The 17,829-nt window shown below is 54.8% G+C and overlaps 2 protein-coding genes across 2 annotated transcripts in view; one reads left to right on the top strand and one right to left on the bottom strand.

Moving 5' to 3' along the window:
• Window positions 1–6,134: 6,134 nt before the first annotated feature.
• On the top strand, window positions 6,135–12,816 carry KCNK15 (potassium two pore domain channel subfamily K member 15). The gene is made up of 2 exons (XM_036323768.1): window positions 6,135–6,597; window positions 10,685–12,816. The coding sequence occupies exons 1-2, from the start codon at window positions 6,315–6,317 to the stop codon at window positions 11,374–11,376; spliced, it is 975 nt and encodes a 324-aa protein (XP_036179661.1). The 5' UTR covers window positions 6,135–6,314; the 3' UTR covers window positions 11,377–12,816.
• Window positions 12,817–14,117: 1,301 nt separating this feature from the next.
• The window catches only part of RIMS4 (regulating synaptic membrane exocytosis 4), a 52,205-nt gene continuing 48,493 nt past the window's right edge, over window positions 14,118–17,829 (bottom strand). The window contains exon 6 of the mRNA XM_036323856.1: window positions 14,118–16,642. Within this exon, the coding sequence (XP_036179749.1) occupies window positions 16,424–16,642 (219 nt within the window). The 3' untranslated portion in view covers window positions 14,118–16,423. The remainder of the gene's footprint in view (window positions 16,643–17,829) is intronic.

The raw sequence follows: 17,829 nt of genomic DNA on the forward strand, positions 1-17,829 counted from the left end.
ACATCACTGAGGTTTTTAAATATTAACCAGAGTAAAGGCTTCACTATCTCCATTAACCCGATGACACCCATCCTCGGGAGGCGGGAGAACAAACTCCCAGGGTTCCAACTAAATGGCCACAAACACATCAGGGATTTTCTGAGCATCCCTGGCTCGTCCCAACAGCCAGAGACAGGGTCATCCTCAGACAGTTGTCCTTTGTCCCCCAAATAATATCCTCCTCATCCTGGAAACAATGGTGCCCCTCGTACTGAGCATGGCTATGGTGTTTCCCTGGCGATAACCAAGGTTCCATCTCTCTGGGTGCCCCAAACCCTACGGTTTGCCATCCAGTGCCTGGAAGATCCTGGGAGACCCCATATCCTGCCAATAACATTATTTAAGTCAGCACAAGGCACCTTTTAATTTCTTGCAAGCCACAGCCCTAAATGATACTCAGGCTGCCGAAAGACCACAGCTGCCATCTCAAAGGAGCTGGTACCTATTGTCCCCTGAGGTCAAAATAACCCATTCTTGCCCAGACGGCTTGGTTCAATGGTTGAGCGTTGACCTATGAACTGGGAGGTCACTATTTGATTCCCAGTCAGGGCACATGCCTGGGCTGTGGGCTTGACCCCCAGTGGGGGGCGTGCAGAAGGCAGTTGATTAATGATCCTCTCTCATCATTGAAGTTTCTATCTCTCCTTCTCCCTTCCTCTCTGAAGTCAATAACAAAATTTGTTTTAAAAAACACATTCTTTTCGGAGAGAGACCTTATTGGGGAACCCTGTAATTTTCCCTCTGGCCTTTGGGAAAATGACTGAACTATATTCAAACTATAACAATCAATGCCTGCAGATCCAGGAAGCCCTGGTTGGTTGCAGCATAATCCTGTGCGCCAAAAGGTGGCAGGTTCCATCCCTGGTTGGGGTGCATGTGGGAAGCAGCTGATGGATGTTTCTTTGTCACATCGTTCGTTCTCTCTCTCTCTTCTCTCTCCCCTCTCTCCCCTCTCTCCCCTCTCTCTCCTCTCCTCTCCCTCTCCCTCTCCCCTCTCCCCTCTCCCCTCTCCCCTCTCCCCTCTCCCCTCTCCCCTCTCCCCTCTCCCCTCTCCCCTCTCCCCTCTCCCCTCTCCCCTCTTCTTCTCTTCTCTTTTCTTTTCTTCTCTTCTCTTCTCTTCTCTTCTCTTCTCTTCTCTTCTCTTCTCTCTCTCCTCTCCTCTCCTCTCCTCTCCTCTCCTCTCCTCTCCTCTCCTCTCCTCTCCTCTCCTCTCTCCTCTCCTCTCCTCTCCTCTCCTCTCCTCTCCTCTCTCTCTCTCTCTCTCTCTCTCTCTCTCTCTCTCTCTCTCCTTCCCTTGCTCCCTTCCTTTCTCTAAAATCAGTTTTAAAAAAGGAAAAGAGTCCAGTAAGCTTGGGGAATTAGTGTGGACAAATAAAAGAAGACATTAATTGGGCGGGGGCGGGGGCGGTGTACTAACATTTACTGACACCTACTCCGCGCTGAGCACTCCCCCACACGTTCATTCAATCCCCGCAGGAACACTGCTGGGCAGGTATTTTTACCCCAGTGTCACAGATGAGAAAACCGAGACTCAGAGAGGTGAAGTCACTTCCCTGAGATAGAACTGGCGTCTGACTCACCCGGACACTCACGTCCTTTCCTCACCACTGCCCTACGCGTGCCGTCCTAGGTGACAGTCCCCTCTCTCCGAGCCCGCTTCCTCTCCCTGGCGTGGGGACGGCAAAGCTGGCCTGGCTCACACAGCTCTCAGAGGGTCGAGACTCACAGGGGATGTAAAGGGCTTTCCGGTGCCCAGGGCCCCGATGGGGACTGGGATCACCCGTCTCCTTGGCCTCCACGCAGACAACCTTGAGCTGTGGAAGACGATCCCAGGCCTCATGGGGAGGTCACGGGTGTGCCTCCAGCACGAACAACAGAGGAAAATCACTAGGCTCTCAGGTTCCCAAAGGAGGGAGAGGGGAGGAGGCAGAAGGAGGGGAGCTGCAGGGGTGCCTCCGGGTGTTGCTGTTTTTGGTGCCTGCACAGCTGATGGTTTTCCAAGCTGAGTAACACACATACACAAACTCCAGCCTCCTCTGGCTTAAAATAGAGCCGCCACACGGAAAATGCCAAGCACGGGGCAGAGTCACCTGCCTGGCGGGCCCAGACAGCTCCCCCGTGGCCCCAATAATACCCCTCCCCAGCGGCACATCTGACAAAGCACCTCTCAGCTGTGTGTCACGAGGTCCTCACAATTGTGGGGGGACAACCAGCCAGCACCCCTCAGTCCCATCTTAGAGATGAGGAAAGTGAGGCCCAGAGAGGCGACAGGAAGGTGATAAAGCCAGCGGCTTCTTGCCTGATGGGGCCGTGTACTGGAAGGATCGTGACTGTGGTGGCCAGACAGCCCCGAGTTCAAGTCCTGGCTCAGCCACCGCCCGGCTCTGAGGACTTGGCAAGCAGGGCCTCTTCTCTGTGCCTCTGCTTCCTGCTCTGGGAAGTGAGGGCTCCATCGTCATGTCTGTGAGTGTGCCGTGCAAGGACAAGTGCTCACCAGTTTTAGCTATGCCCCTGCTATGGAAATGATTTTTTTTTTAAAGAGAGAGAGTGGAAGGGAGGGTGAGAGACACAGAGAAACATTGATGTGAGAGAAACACATTGATTGTTTACTTCCTGCATGCAGCCCGGGCCAGGAATCATGCCTGCAACAGAGGTACATGCCCTTGACTGGAATCTAACCCGGGATCTTTCAGGCTACTGGGCTAAACCAGCCAGGGCTAGAAATGAATTCTTGACATCTGTAGTCAGACCGTTGTAAACAGGAGTGGGGTGGAGAGTGGGGAGAAGTGGCTACTTTGTACCAGGCACATGGAATGTGACAAACTTATATTATCTTCAACATGGTCCTATGAAGCAGGCATCATTATCACCCCATTTCTCAGATGGGAAAACCAAGGCACAGAAAATCAGAAGTGTTCTAGCCACAGACACCTACCTAGAAAGTGGAAGAGCTGGAATTCGAATCCAGGTCTCATTGCCTCCAGCGATGTTCATGACCGGGACCTCAATAACTATCCTCGGTGTAAGCCTGATCCTAAGAACAAGCCTTCCCCACCCCCACACGGTCCCAACAAGCTCTGCTCAGGCCCTTCTTGGGCTATAGGTCCCTGGTGCCCCCTTCCCCCCCCCCCCCCCGCCCCCGGTCTGGGACTGTAGCCCGGGTTTCTGCTCTTCTGAAGTTTGGAAGGGAATCAGAAAATCAAACTTGCTGATGCCATTGCTAAAAATAAGGCTGAGGTGGCAGTGCCAGCACCCCGCTTCTAGGCCACTGGGCTATAGTCCAGCTTCCAGGGAGTAATGGGGTGCAAGGCTCCCCCCCGACGCCGCCCCCGCAGGTACTAGGCCCTAATTCTGCTGGAGAACAAAGTAGGGGCAGGCTCTGGGTGCCATGTCCCTATGGGCCCAGGCCATTGCTCAGTTGTGATATCGGTCATAGTGGCTAACACTTCTAGACAGGTCTTCAGGGCTGGACACTGCTCTCAGAGCATCACATCTACTGGCTCATTTCATCCTCACAACCACTGTAGTTCCCTGTAGCTGCTGTGACAAATTATCACAAACTTAGCAGCCTAAACAGCACTAATGTATTATCTCCCCGTCCTGTAGGGTGGAGGTCTACACAGGTGGAATTGGACTAAAATCGACTAGGACTGCAGTCCGTTCTGGAGGCTCTAGGGAGGGGTCCATTTTCTTGCCTTTTCCAGATTCTAGAAGTTGCCTATTCTCCTTGGCTTGTGGACCCTCCCTCAATCTTCAGAACCAGCATCGTCAGGCAGAGTCCTTCTCAACTTGTATTTCTCTGGTTCTCCCACTTCTGCCTCCATCTTCCAGTCATAAGGACACTTGCTATTACATCGGGTCCACACAGCTAATCTAGGATCATCTCCCAGCTCAAGATCAGCTGTTTAGCAGCCTTAATTCCATCTGCAACCTGAATTCCCTTTGCGATGTAACATAATATATTCACAGGTACCAAGGATGGACATGAGCATCTCTGGGAGGCCAATATTCTGCTGACTATAGCACCTAATGAGATAGGAACTTTTTAAACCCCATTTTACTGGTGGAAAAACTGAGGCATTAATTTCAAACAGCTGGTAAACAGAAGTGGGCTATGAAGCCAGGCAGTCGAGGTGTACGGTCCACACTCAGCCTCTACAAATACATGCTGTGACTGCTCCTTTTTCCACAGGCTGGTGTGTTTTCTGTGCCAGATCCGGGTGCTGGGGACACAGAGGTGACCAAGATACCTGTCTTCACAGGGAACATAAGCATGGGATGCAAGAATCACAATGCAGTGTGAGGGATACAAGATGGCAGGAGGCAGAGGCTGCTGGGAGGAGTTAGGAAGGGAGATGTTCAAGGAAACTGAGAGCAGGAGGATGAATAGGGCGTGAGCCGGCTGCACCTACAGCACAACAGACTGTGATAATTAAGGGCATTAATCCTTGTAAAGTGCTTCCATCTGTGTCTGGCCCCGGGCAGGCATTCAATAAAGGCTGGCTGTTGAGTGGATGGGGAGAGGACAATTCCAAGCAGAGCAGGACTGTGCAAGGGGCTGAAAATTCAGTGCAGAGGGGCTTTGGAGAGACAGGCTGGAGCAGTGATGGGAAGCAGGTGATACATGCCAAGGCTGCAGCCGAGGCCAGGGATGCAGGAGCTCCGGACAGCTGCAGGAGAGGCTGCCTGGTGCTCTTCCCAGAATCTCCACGAAGACCCAGCCATACTCTGAAATGAGTGTCATCTTGGTGCTGGGGCCCGGAGTGGATTTCTTGGAGAGTGAGTGAAGTCCATGGAAGGCTTCCCAAGCACCCAGCTGTTCAGGTCAAAGACCCAGGGGTTATCTTTGAGTCCCCCTTTGCCCTCCGCACCCAAGCTATCCGCAGGTCCTGTTGCTCCATTCATTGGGGTAACACTGGCTGCAGTAACAGACTGACCCCATAACACTGGAGCTTAATACAACAGAAGTTCAAAACAGGGGTTCACCATGGGAGATGGCTTTGCAAAATGTCATTCAAGCACCCAGGCTCCTTCCACCCCGTGGCTCTGTCCTCTTCTGAAGACTGCATTCAGCCTGCAGGTGGGACAGAGAAGTGACGCATGGCATGTGAGGGGGTTTTATGGGCCAGGCCTGCGAGTGGCACAGGCCACTTCTGCCCACATCCCATTGGCTACCGCTTCTAAGTGCCAGTGAGGCTGGGAAATGTGTATCCAGCTCCACCTCCCTAACAAATCTCAGGTCCATCAGCTTCTTCGTCTCCAGTGCTGTGCCCCGAGTCCAGGCCGCCCTCAGCACACATTTGGACTACAAGCGTGAAGGACTACTGGCCTCCACTCAGCCATCTTCCCTTTCCCACAGGACAGCCAGGAAAGCTCTTTTTAAAAATGATCAGCCGTAACCGGTTTGGCTCAGTGGATAGAGCATCGGCCTGTGGACTGAAAGGTCCCAGGTTGGATTCCGGTCAAGGGCATGTACCTTGGTTGCGGGCACATCCCCAGTAGGGGGTGTGCAGGAGGCAGCTGATCGATATTTCTCTCTCATTGATGTTTCTAACTCTCTATTCCTCTCTGTAAAAAATCAATAAAATATATTTTTTTAAAAATGTCAATCAGATCGTTGGTGTGTTTGTTTTCCTGTTTATAGCTTTTCCAATTATACTGAAGAATAAATCCATATAAGGGCCTGTGTGAAGTTGCCTTTCTGTTTTCCTTCTGCTCCTCCCCCCCAACCCTTCCCTCCCTCCCCCCTCCCCCACCCCCCACCCCCCACTCCCCCACCCCGCCCAGCGCCCTATTCTCCTGGCTCCAGCTTCACTTCCTAAAGGTCTTGCACTTGCTGCCTGGATGCTCTCTGCCCAGTCACCCTGCAGGAAGGCCTTCCCCAACTACTTTCGCAGACCCAGGCTTTGGGCGCTTTGCTCCAGATGCCACTGTTTGCAGACACATTAGCCCCAGGGCGCCAGCGGGTAAACAAAGGCAGATGTGTGGCAGGGACTGGGCGGCCGCAGCTGGGGCGGCCCTCCCTGCCATCTCGGCCCCCCCCCCCCCCCCCCCCCCCCCCCCCGGCCACACACACACACGCCCCGAGGCCACGCCTCTGGGTGCCCCACTCCAGCCACGCGCAGCCTGAGCTCCTGCAGCGCCGGTCCCAGGCGCTGGCTGGGGCGGAGCGGGCACGGGGCGGCCGTCGAGGCGCATGGCCCCGGCCGGGACCAGGCTGGCGCAGCGCGGAGCCGGACGGCGCGGTTCGGGGCGCTGCCTTTCGGGGCGCTGCCATGAAGCAGCAGAGCGTGCGCACCGCCGCGCTGGTCCTGTGCATCCTGTCCTACCTGCTGGTGGGCGCCGCCGTCTTCGATGCGCTCGAGTCCGAGGCGGAGAGCGGCCGCCAGCGGCTGCTGGCCCAGAAGCGGAGCGAGCTCCGGAGGAAGTACGGCTTCTCGGCCGAGGACTACCGCGAGCTGGAGCGCCTGGCGCTGCAGGCCGAGCCGCACCGCGCCGGCCGCCAGTGGAAGTTCGCGGGCTCCTTCTACTTCGCCATCACTGTCATCACCACCATCGGTGAGCGCTCCAGAGCCCCCTGGGCGCTCGCTCCATCCCGAGCCGCCCGCGGTCCCCTGGGTTTGAATCCCGCCTCGGTCCCTGCCCAGCGGGGTGACTTTGGACGAGTCACCTCGGCGGCTCACCGAGCCTCACTTGCCTCCCTGTGCCGAAAGGGCTGTCATTCCACGCAGGCTGGGCTGGGAGGAATCAGTAGGTCAAATGTGCCAAGAGGCTGGCGCGCAGGAATGCCCAGAAACTGCCCCAGGGGCTGGGGAGGCAGGGCAAGTGGGACCTGGGAGCCCAAGCGGCTGAGGTTGCTTCCTTGGCTGCACCACACTAGCTGTGTGACCTGAGACAAGTTGTGAGACAAGTTGTGAGACTCACTTTTCTCCTCTTTAAAGGAGGGGTGCTAATCAGCACTCACTCAGGCGGCGGTGAGATCATTATCATCCAGGAAATAATATGTGCAGAAAGTTTCAGCAGGGGGCCTGACACATAGAAAGCACTAAAGATAGAAATGGATTTCTGTATTGTAGTTGTCATTCCGTTACTTCATAAGACCGGAGACCTGGTCTGTTTTAGTCACTGCAGCATGGCCAGTGTCTGGCACATAGTAGACACTCAATAAATACATGCTAAAGGAATGACTGATGACCACAGCTTTGGACCTCACCCTCGGGGATCCAGAGCACTTTTTCCGCAGCATCTGGACCGCCAGCCGTTGCCATGGCCACCGCCTGGCTGGTACCTGTGGAGCCTAAGCCTGGGGAAGCAGGAAAGGAGAGAAGCAGGCTCTGCAGGGCTCCGAGCTGGGTGCCAGCCACTCCTGGGCCCCGGCTGTGGCTGTGCAGGTGCCCCCGTGGAAGCCCAGGCCTTGGAGGAAATGTTTCTATAACGTTCTTGCAAGTGAATGTGAGCTTGTGGGTTTAGCAGTGGCGTTAAAACCCGAGTTCTGCAATTACATGTTCTCATCGCTATTGCCGTCCTGCTTCTCTGGTAACTGATTGTACCTCTCTGAGCCCTGGTTTCCTCAACTTCGAAATGCAGTTGTTCCTACCTCACTGGGTAGTTGCCAGGTTTAAATGAGGTCAAGCATGCAAAATGCTTGGCACAGTGCCTGAGGCTAAATAGGCACTGGTAATTAGTAATAATGACAATTCATTATTTGCCAACGGTGGGCCCAGCTCCCATTCAGCCCTTATGACCTCTGTCAACATGGGCACCCCTGCTTCGCTATCTTGGCTCAGTCTAAGACCCTGCACACACACACACACACACACACACACACACACACACCCTCCGTCGCTGTGCCCGGTGGTGTGGGACCCCATCCATCTCTTCTGCTTTCCCGCACATTCATGGGAGGCCTCCCAGCTGTGTTTGGCCTCCTCTCCTGGTTGTTCTCCTCCCTACCTGCCCCTCTAACCCTCCTGCCCCCCATGCATCTGGGAGCCTGGGGAAGGGACTAAAGAGGGAAACAGGAGTTTTGCCTTTTTGGCCATTTGGGGGCGCTGTGTGGTGCAGGCTGCATAAGGCCGCCTTGCAGACAATCCAGGACCCAGGAGGGTGAGCACCGCAAGGACAGGAGAGAGGCACTGAGAAGCAATGGAGGACAGAGGCTCAGAGCTCAGGCCTGGTAGCCTTTGGGCAGCTTCATTCCTCTAATTCTAATTTCCGTATCTGTGAAATGGGGATAATGTCATCTCATACAGGCACTGAAAGGGTTAAATAAGACAACCCATGTAAAGTACCCAGCATGTTTAGTTAACGTTATCATTTCACTCTCTGCCAAAACCCTGACATAGCCCTAAATAGCTGGAAACAGCCTTCCTGGCCTCTTACTCCTAAAGAGGCTCCTCTGTCTCAGACCCACTTCAATTTGGTTTCATCGTTATTATTATTGATGATTAAATTTTTGTTGACCCCTTAGCCTGTGCCAGGATCTGTAAAAGGCACTGGTGACTAGGGACACAGAGAAGTGACTGGCATGGCTTCTGGCCTCAAGGAGCTCACAGTCTGGTGGTGGGCAGAGCCCTCACTGCCCCAATAACAGGGCCACGTATTGGAAAAGTGGAAGTGACCTGTAGGTCTTTAAACACATATATTGTGTTGGTATTTTGAATAAATTACATATGTACACACTACACACTTACATGGTCCAAAAAGGTATAAAATGAAAAGGAAGTCTCCCTCTTACCCTGTCCCTCAGCCTATAAATTCCTTTCCCTGGATTAAATAGTTACTGGTTTCTTGTGTGTCCTCCTAGATATAGTCTCTGCCTCTATATTCCTTTAAAACACACACATCACATAGACATGACAATATACACACTGTTTTGTTTCTTGCTTTTTTAACTTATATACAGAGTGGGGCGAAAGAACGTTTACAGTTGTTTGTATGGAAAATAATGCAATAATTAATGAATAGTAACACAAGAATAAACTGTGTTTCGAGTACTAACCGCTATAAACCTACTTTCACCCCACACTACATTTTGGTGATATTTTTATATCAGTCCCTCAAGCACTGTGTCATCTTTTTCATGGCCCCATAGGAGCTCCTCTCCACCTTGGCACAACTGGCATTTTGGACTGAAGGGTTCTTTGTTGTGGGGCTGTCCTGTACATAGCAGTACCCCGCCTCTACCCACAAGATGCCAGTAGCACGCAGCCACCACCTCCCAGCTGTCACAACCAAAAGTGTCTCCAGACATTGCCAAATGCCCCCTCAGGGGCAAAATCACCCCTGGCTGGAACCTGCTGTGTAATATTCCATCCTTTGGATGGCACCATGATTTATTTAACCAGGCCCCTGCTGATGGACACTTGGGTTGTCCAAAATTTTCACCAAGAGCAACAATACTTTAATGATAACAATGTGCATACATCACTATGTGTTTTGGAGTGGGGGTCGCCAACCGGTGGTCCGTGAGGTCCGAAAGGTTGGCGACTGCTGTTTTGGAGGACTAACTTCCTCACCGTGGAATTGCATAAGTCAAAGGGCCTGGTATTTTACGTTCTGGCCAATGGGGCCAGTTTGCTAGAGGGGGCATATTCTGTTGGGGAAGGGCTACCTGACTTTTCCTGGGTCACGGGGCCCTTTGAGAATATCATGAAAGCCTGCACTCCCCTCTCCTGGAAAAGACACATATCCACTTGTCTCAGGTGCCCTACACGAGTTGAGGGGACCGAGTAGAGAATCGCTCCACCAGACTAAAGAGGTGTTTAGTGAGAGGGGGCTTGGGGCAGATCCGGGAAGGAAGAGTGGCCTGGGGCAGGGCAGACAGGACAATGGGGCAGTGGTGGTGGTGGTGGTGGTGGTGGTGGTGGTGGTGGGAGCGGGGACAGGAGAAAAGGCATGTGGTGGGCCATGCTGGCTGGGGAAGCAGCATGGGGTCTGGAGAGGTGAGGGGGATTCAGATCACAAAGGAGCTCAGACACCATGTGAGAACTAGTTCTTTACCCTGTGAGCACTGGGAGCCACGGAAGATTTTACCTTAAAAAAAAAAAATCAAAACACAATTTACATACAGTAAAACTCACCATCTTTCAGTGCATACTTCTGTGGGTTTTGACAAATCAAGTCGGGCCAGCTGAAATCAAGACAGAACCTCTCCATCCCCCTCCAAAGTCCTGTCACCCCCTCTTCTGTAGGTAACCCCTCCTCCGCCTCAATGACTGGCAACCACAGATCTGCTCTCTGTCTCCATCGTTTTTTTGCCAGTGTAACATTTAACTGGAATCATACAGTTTGTACCTTTTGAGCTTGGCTTCCACATAATACATGTGAGATTCGGCCCTTGTTGCTGCAGGTAACCGCAGTCCATTCCTTTCTATTGCTCCAAAGAATTCCACCGTATGGATGTAGTTCGGATTATTTATCCGTTTTCCAGTCCAGGGACAGTTGGGTTGTTTACAGTTTGGGGTGATAATGGATAGCCGTGCAAGGTTTGGAAGCCAGAGGATGTGCTAGCTAGGTAGAACTAGCATTGTCAAGTTGCTCAGCCCCCTCTGGGGGATGGGAGGCCGGCAGGCAGGCCGAGGGCCACCGTGTTGTTAGATGGCACCAGGTACTCACCAACCCTCCCCCTCCACTCTCCCTCCAGGGTATGGCCACGCCGCACCCGGCACGGACTCGGGCAAAGTCTTCTGCATGTTCTACGCGCTCCTGGGCATCCCCCTGACGCTGGTCACCTTCCAGAGCCTGGGCGAGCGGCTGAATGCGCTGGTGCGGCGCCTCCTGCTGGCGGCCAAGCGCTGCCTGGGCCTGCGGCGGCCGCGCGTGTCCACGGAGAACATGGTAGTGGCCGGGCTGCTGGTGTGCGCGGCCACGCTGGCCCTCGGGGCCGCCGCTTTCGCGCACTTCGAGGGCTGGACCTTCTTCCATGCCTACTACTACTGCTTCATCACTCTCACCACCATCGGCTTCGGCGACTTCGTGGCGCTGCAGAGCGACGAGGCGCTACAGAGGAAGCCGCCCTACGTGGCCTTCAGCTTTCTCTACATCCTTTTAGGGCTCACGGTCATCGGCGCCTTCCTCAACCTCGTGGTCCTGCGCTTCCTGGCGGCCAGCACCGACGCGCCCGAGCGCTCTGCTCGCCGCGCCAGCCCGCTCCGCCTGGGGGCGCCCGAGAGCCGCTGCTCGGAGCGCCCCGGGGGCTCCTCCGTCTCCTACCGCATCCACCAGCTGGAGATGTGGGCCCGCGACAATCTGGGCTTCTCGCCCCCCGCGAGCCCTGGGGCTATGGGTGGCCGCGGCGGGGCAGGCAGACCCCCCGTCCGGCGGAAGTCCATCTGACAACCCTACCCCCGTTGGGGTCAAGGGTTTGGGTTAACCTGTCAGTGCCCCACTCTCCCCAGAGCTTGGAGAGGGGTGAGGGGCCTCGGCTGCAATGCCATCTTCTGCCACAAGCAGGTTCGCATTCCCTTCTGTGGCTAGCCCCTCTCTCACCTCCAAAAATATATTAAAGTCGTGTCATAAGCACAATTACGATTCTAAAGTCACCCAGGAGGTGCAAGTCCCCACAGTCCAAATTGTTTTAGGAAGGCGTGGCCACACTATCGGCCCTCTGGAGTGGACACAGGTGGCTCTTGCTGCAAAAGAGGCAGGTTTTTGTGCTGCAGGGAAAATGCACGGTTTTCGTGACTGGCATCCTACCCGTGAGGCCAGCTGCTCACACCATGAGAAGCCAGGGAGGATGTGGACTGATAGGAAGGCCCCATCTGCTGCCCAGTGTGGACCAGCGGGCAAATCGCTGCCCTGTTTAAACGGTCTCACTCTCTTGCTCAGCACATAGAGAGGAACTGGCCCAGGGGGGACTGCAGCGCATTCTCCCCACCCCAGCTGATGCTCTTGGTCCTGGGCCAGCGCCACTTCGGGAGAAGGGGGCCTTGCTGACACCCACCGTGTCACTGAGGCCACCTGGACGTGACGGACTGCTGTGAGACAAACTCTCGTCTGGGAGTTGTGAGATCTGGGTCCTGCTAGTCACCTGCACACAATGTGACTTTGGTAAATCCCATCCCCTATCTGGTCCTCTGTTAAATCTCATCTGTAAGATGACTGGGTTCACCTAGAATCCTGCTCCCTCCTATGCATCCCTGGAAGGGGCCCCGGGACAGGACCAAGGGGGCATCACAAAAGGCCATGGTGGGACATGCTGACATCCTGCAGACTCAGCTCCTTAAAACAGCTGCCCGTAGCTTCCCAGAGAGAGCGGCCTCCACACAAAGCAGAGCAAGACAAGTTAGAAAAGCCAAAAACTTTAATTGTCAACATGAGCTACATGGTCATGGACACAATGCAACGTGACCCACTCCAAGCCAGGGCCGGAAACCCTCCCTCCCCAAAGGCCGGGCGGCTCCCGCTCCTGGAGAGGGAATGAAGGGAAGGTTGGTGGATGGAGAGGCCTCAGCCTGAGGAACCCGGGTCCTGCCTTCCTGCCACCCCCTCAGGAGGCAGTTGAAGAGTGAAAGGGCTCCAGAGCTGATGTCTGAGGGCCTGGGTTCGAGTCTCCAACTTTGCTCTCACAGAAGCCATGAGTAAAATGGGCACGACCAGCCTCCCTACGGGGTTTGTGAGTCAGATGAGCTCATGGACATGAAAGCTTCCCATCACTGAGGTGCTGCCACACAGACACGGGGCCCTCCCTGAGGGCTGTGGGGGTCCCCACAGGGAAACGGGGATGGCTCGGTCCCCTGGGCCTGGCACAACGCTGCTGCTCAATAAATAAACACAGGTGGCCTTGCCTGACGCAACAGCTGTGCTCCAAGGGGAAGGGGGCTACGTGCTGTTCCGAACACCGAAGTGTGCCCGGGAGCTCCTGGTTTAAGGACCTGGACAGTGAATCAGCTTGTAAAGCGCATAGCCACCCCCGGAACTGCTGTGCTTACCGGCGCAGAAGAAAGGCTCTGAGCTGTTGGGAGGACTGAGCTCTAGTCTGTGCTCAGCCACTAACTCACAGTGGGACCCTAGCAGGCGCCTTCCCCTCCCAGGGCCTCAGCTTCCCCTCTTTAAAATGGGGCTGATAAGGGACCCCCACCTACTGCCCAGGGGATCCTGTAAGGGTAAAAGCACTTTAAAACAAAAACAACAGGAAGATCTGAAGGTGTGAGGATCTCCTTGAGATGAGGTGTACCGAGCAGCCTCACACCCTCCAGCCCCCGCAGGAAGTGAGCTTCTTACCTCCCTCGAGTTGGTCCTAGAGGGTTATGGCCCCTCGGCGGGAGCCCCCACCCAGTCACCAAGGCCTGGACCAAATCCTGTCAGCTGGGCCAGACCCCCAGGAGAGCTAGATCTCTATGGCAAACCCTCTTCCCCAAACCCAGGCCCAGAAAAATTCCTGGCCCGTAGAGATGGAACCAAGCAGGAGTGGATGAACCAGGGCTTAAAGGCCACAACTACTTTCCTTAGCAGACATGCCCTGGGGCAATGGTCTCCTGTCCCGTGAAGGAAGGAAGCACAATGGAACCCTGTTCTGATTTACTGAGGAGTCGTCCTGCCCAGTCCTGCCCGGCTCCAGTGCAGCCTCAGGGAGGAGGAGGCCCACTGAACTTACAGGTGACCCCAGGTGTAATTCCTGCACTGGCCTCTCTCCTAGTCTGTAAAATGGAAAGGACTTTACTAATGGTCCCAAAGCCCCTTTCCCTTTAGTATGAAAAGCAGATTCTGGAGAAGAGTAACCCCCACGCTACCTCTGCATGTGACCTTTGGACCAGAGATTGAAAAATAAACTCGGTTCCCCTAGAGACCCAGCCCCTCCCCACCCGATTTGCCCCAACTCTGCCCTCTCTGATCCTGTCCAAATGGGGGAGTTTGAGCTGCAAAGGATCTGACAGCAGTGGGGACAGGATGACCTTGAAGGTTCCCAAAGCTAATAATGAGCATCGTCACCCCCTCCCCAAGCCCCTATCCCTGGGTGAGGACATGGTGGTTCCCACGCTAAATGGGGGGTCAGAGCCCCTTGGAAGGGGGAATGTGCTCACAACGATAATACCAAGAAAAGGGGCTCCAGCCCCCACCCACCCACCCCTCCAGGAGGTGAGCTGAGATTTCACAGAACAAACAAGAAAATCAGCGAGGGGGCCCTTGGGGACCACCCCCAGGATGTTGTTATTGCTTTGGAGCACTCTCCCTCTTTATGAATGCTGTGCAGACATCAGAGGGGGGGCTCAGGCTGGGGAGCACCGAGCCTCCTCTCCCTCTGGCTGGGACAGAGGCGCTGCCCCGTCTTTGAAAACGACCCCTGTACAACCAGAGCGGTAACAGGTGCAGAGAGAGAAGGCGCTCTCCTGGCTCAAAATATTCCAAATGCCGAGTAATAAACGAACACCAGAGAAACCACACTGGTTAAAACAAACAAACAGTGAGGGGCGATTCTGGGCCTCAGATGCGAGTCCATCCAGAGCCCAGCTGCCTCCTGACCAAGTCTTGGGGTTCCACCCCCACAAACCCCGGGAGCTCTGAAGGCCTCAGGGGCCTTTTCATCACCCTTTCCTAATGCAGTGTGAGAGGCTCCATGGAGGCAACTGAACTCAACCAGACTTTAAAGGATGCCCAGGGCTCAAACAGGCCTGGGGGGCGGCGGGTGAGTAGAGGTGGGGGTGGAGGCGGGGCTAAGGAATTCCAGGTGAAAGAATCACCTGGTCAGCAGCCTATAGTGGAACCAGGGATAAGGTGGGACTGGACACAGCCGGGTGTCCTCAGAGGAAAAACACCCCTTCTAATAGCATCCAGGCCCCTCCACCAAGGCCCACATCCTCAGGAATGCTTCATAAATAAAATCAGTACCAAGGATAATAAATCTGAACATCTGAGTATAGTGGGCAGCTCCAGCTACAATCCTACAGGGGGAGGGCAAGGCAGGGGGAGAAGGAGGGCTGGCCTCCTGAGCCACGGCCCGGGCCAGCAAGGAGACCGTGGTCTCCTGGAATGTTCTTGTGTCTCCTCTCCACTCCACCCTGGGACTCTGTGAAAACTACGTGCGAGCTAAGGACAGGCCCGGGGCTTAGAACACTAACTACCCAGCTAACCTGGACTACGCCCTACACAGCAGGGACTGGGTAATGAGGGGTGGTGGACTGCTGGGTGCCTCCCAGGGGAGGTGGCAGAAATGTGCTTCTATAAAGAGGGGCCAGCCCGAGTCCTCCCCAGCATGCAAAAGGGCTTCCGTGGGCCCCGGGGAGGGCTGGGCCAGGAAGGCAGCTACCCAGGCCCTGCTCGAGAAGGAATCTCACGGTTCTTTGACTCATACCTCCTCTCTTTCTCTCCTTGAGCCAAGGTAATTGAGGCCAGGGCAGTGGGTGCTGCCCTTAGTACACATGGTTTAAAAAGACTAAAATAGGGGAGATCTGTGGCCTCTCCAGGCCCCTAGCCTGGAGGCAAAGGGATAGGCAGGATGACTTTTGACCTCATCCAACAAGAAGGGATCCTCCTATTTGGGAGACCCTCACCTTGGCACCACCAATCCCAACCCCAGCTTTCCTTAGATTCCCTCTCCAATCCAACACCCCAAAATGCAGAGACTGTGAGCCCTCTGGGCGTGGGGTTCTGAGAAATGAAGGTCCCACAGCTCCTCCCCCAAAACCCAGATGACAAAGTTCCTTCCAGTCCCACAGTTTCCACAGCAACTTGTTTCAATAGCACAGAGCAAGGCACCCCGGGGGGTCTGTGCCAGGCCCTGGGCACCTCCTCCTTTCCTTTGGTCCCTGCTGGACCCCAATTCCACTGGAAGAGAGGCGGGCAGGAGGGGACAGACAGATGGACTTGGACAGGCTGCGGCAAAGCTTCTTCCACGGGCAGGCGGAGGGAGGCCGGAGCTCCTCTTTAAGCGGGGGGCTCAGGGCCCCTCGGAGCTGGCTCCGGATCCTTGCAAAGCTGCCCCATCAGCTTTGGGGCAGGTGTAGCTGCCTGAACCCGGTGCCGCAGGAAAGACACTTGCTGGTAGTTGGCACCATGGAGATGGCTGCTGGGTTCTGGACTTGGCTCCGGGGAGCGAGCTTCCGAGGACGCAAAGAGGGGAGCAGTCAGATAGTGTCTGGGGCAGGAGAGTGGTTTGCTCTGCCACCTCAGTCTTCCCTTCTTCGGATTGCAGCCACATCCACCAGGTCAAGAACCGGCCAAGTCAAAAGTGCAGCCAATCCCACTGGGAAAGGAAAGGTCTCAGGGGATAGGAGGCAAAGAAGGGTGAGGAGGGTCCAAGGGGGGGTAGGTCTCCCTATTCTGCTTCCCCACTGTGGGGGAGAACCCCGTCCTCCTCTGTTCAAGATGCCCCTGGGCCTGGGGTCCCAGGTCGGGGCTGGGTGGTCTCCAGGCCATCTCAGGGAGCCCCTCCCCGTTCCTGGCACTAAGATTGCTCACTGCAGGGCCCCACGGTGCTCTCGAGGGACAACTGGGATGCCTGCCGGAGCAGGGGGCCTGTGGCTGGGTCCACCATGGAGGAGGTAGGGAAGAGCTTGTACCAGCCCACGGCCAGGGTGGTCAAGTCCAGTTCCTCCAGCAGCACGCGGGCCACACCCATGAACTGCTTCCGCTCCATCCGTCCATAGTTGCCCCACACGATCACCTGTGGGGCAAGAGACACAATGGTTCCCATCATCCAATCCACTCACAGGTCCATAAACAGACCCTGGGGTAACCCTTATGCCCAATTCACCTCCGAGTCCTGTGGATTCAACCACCTTACAATTGCTCAACCTTAAAATCCCTCAAGTTCACCCTATTATCCTGACGCCAGTACTTCAATCATTGTTCGCCTAGATGGCTTTCTGCCTCCAGTCTTGCCCTCTGTGTTCCATTCATGCTCTACATGAGTCCAAGTCGAGGGCTGACCCTACATCCTGAGTTCCCTCCCTGCTTCCCCCGTGGGCCCTCTGCTTCCATAGCCCCAGAACCCTCCGTGTGAAACAAAGTTTTAAAAAGTGGCTGGTACATGCATGGTATCTGGATGACCTGGTTGTTTTAAATTGTATTTGAAGGATTTTTGCAGACTTTTTTGTTGTTGTTAATTCTCACCTAGAGATATTTTTTCCCATGGATTTTTTTTTTTTTTTTTTTAGAGAGAGTCTAAGGGAGGGGGGGGGGGGAGAGGGAGAGAGAAACATCAATTGGTTGCCTCCTGCATGTGCCATGTGTCCCAACCCAGGCTGAGGATCAAACCTGCAACCTAGGTATGTGCCCTTGACTTGCCCTTGACCGGAAATCGAACCTGCGACCCCTCAGTGCTAGGGCTGATGCTCTAACACTGAGCTACACCAACCAAGGCTTTGCAAACACTTTTGACAGGGATCACCCTTAGCCATGCACACACGGGCTTCACAGTTGAAGGGAGTGCCCCACGAACGAAGACTTACCTTACTATGAGTGAGAAATGTTCTCTCTCCTATCCATTCCATTGAAAAACAAAACACAAAACTGTTGAGACCAGCTGAATTGAGTTCACAATTCACTGATGGATCTCAACCCACAGGTTGAAAACTCTGTCCTAGACAGGACCTGGGCTTCTCAGTTTAGCAAAGTCCCACTGTCTTGGCAATTTGTAACCTTGGCCCCATCCTCATTTGCTTTGCCTGCCCAGGTGAGGAGCAAGAAATCAGGTACAAGCCACGCATGCCCAAAAGACAGCACCACGAGGACAGGCACATGGCTTCTGCAGGCGTCTCACCTGGGCCCTGCCTGTACCCACAATGGGCGGCTGTTTCTTGCTCCAGGTTTCAGTCACCACTAGGATTCTCCTTATGGCCAGAGGGCCAA

The sequence above is a fragment of the Myotis myotis genome, unplaced genomic scaffold (assembly GCF_014108235.1).
Source record: "Myotis myotis isolate mMyoMyo1 unplaced genomic scaffold, mMyoMyo1.p scaffold_m19_p_9, whole genome shotgun sequence".
In the NCBI taxonomy this organism is placed as follows: Eukaryota; Metazoa; Chordata; class Mammalia; order Chiroptera; family Vespertilionidae; genus Myotis; species Myotis myotis.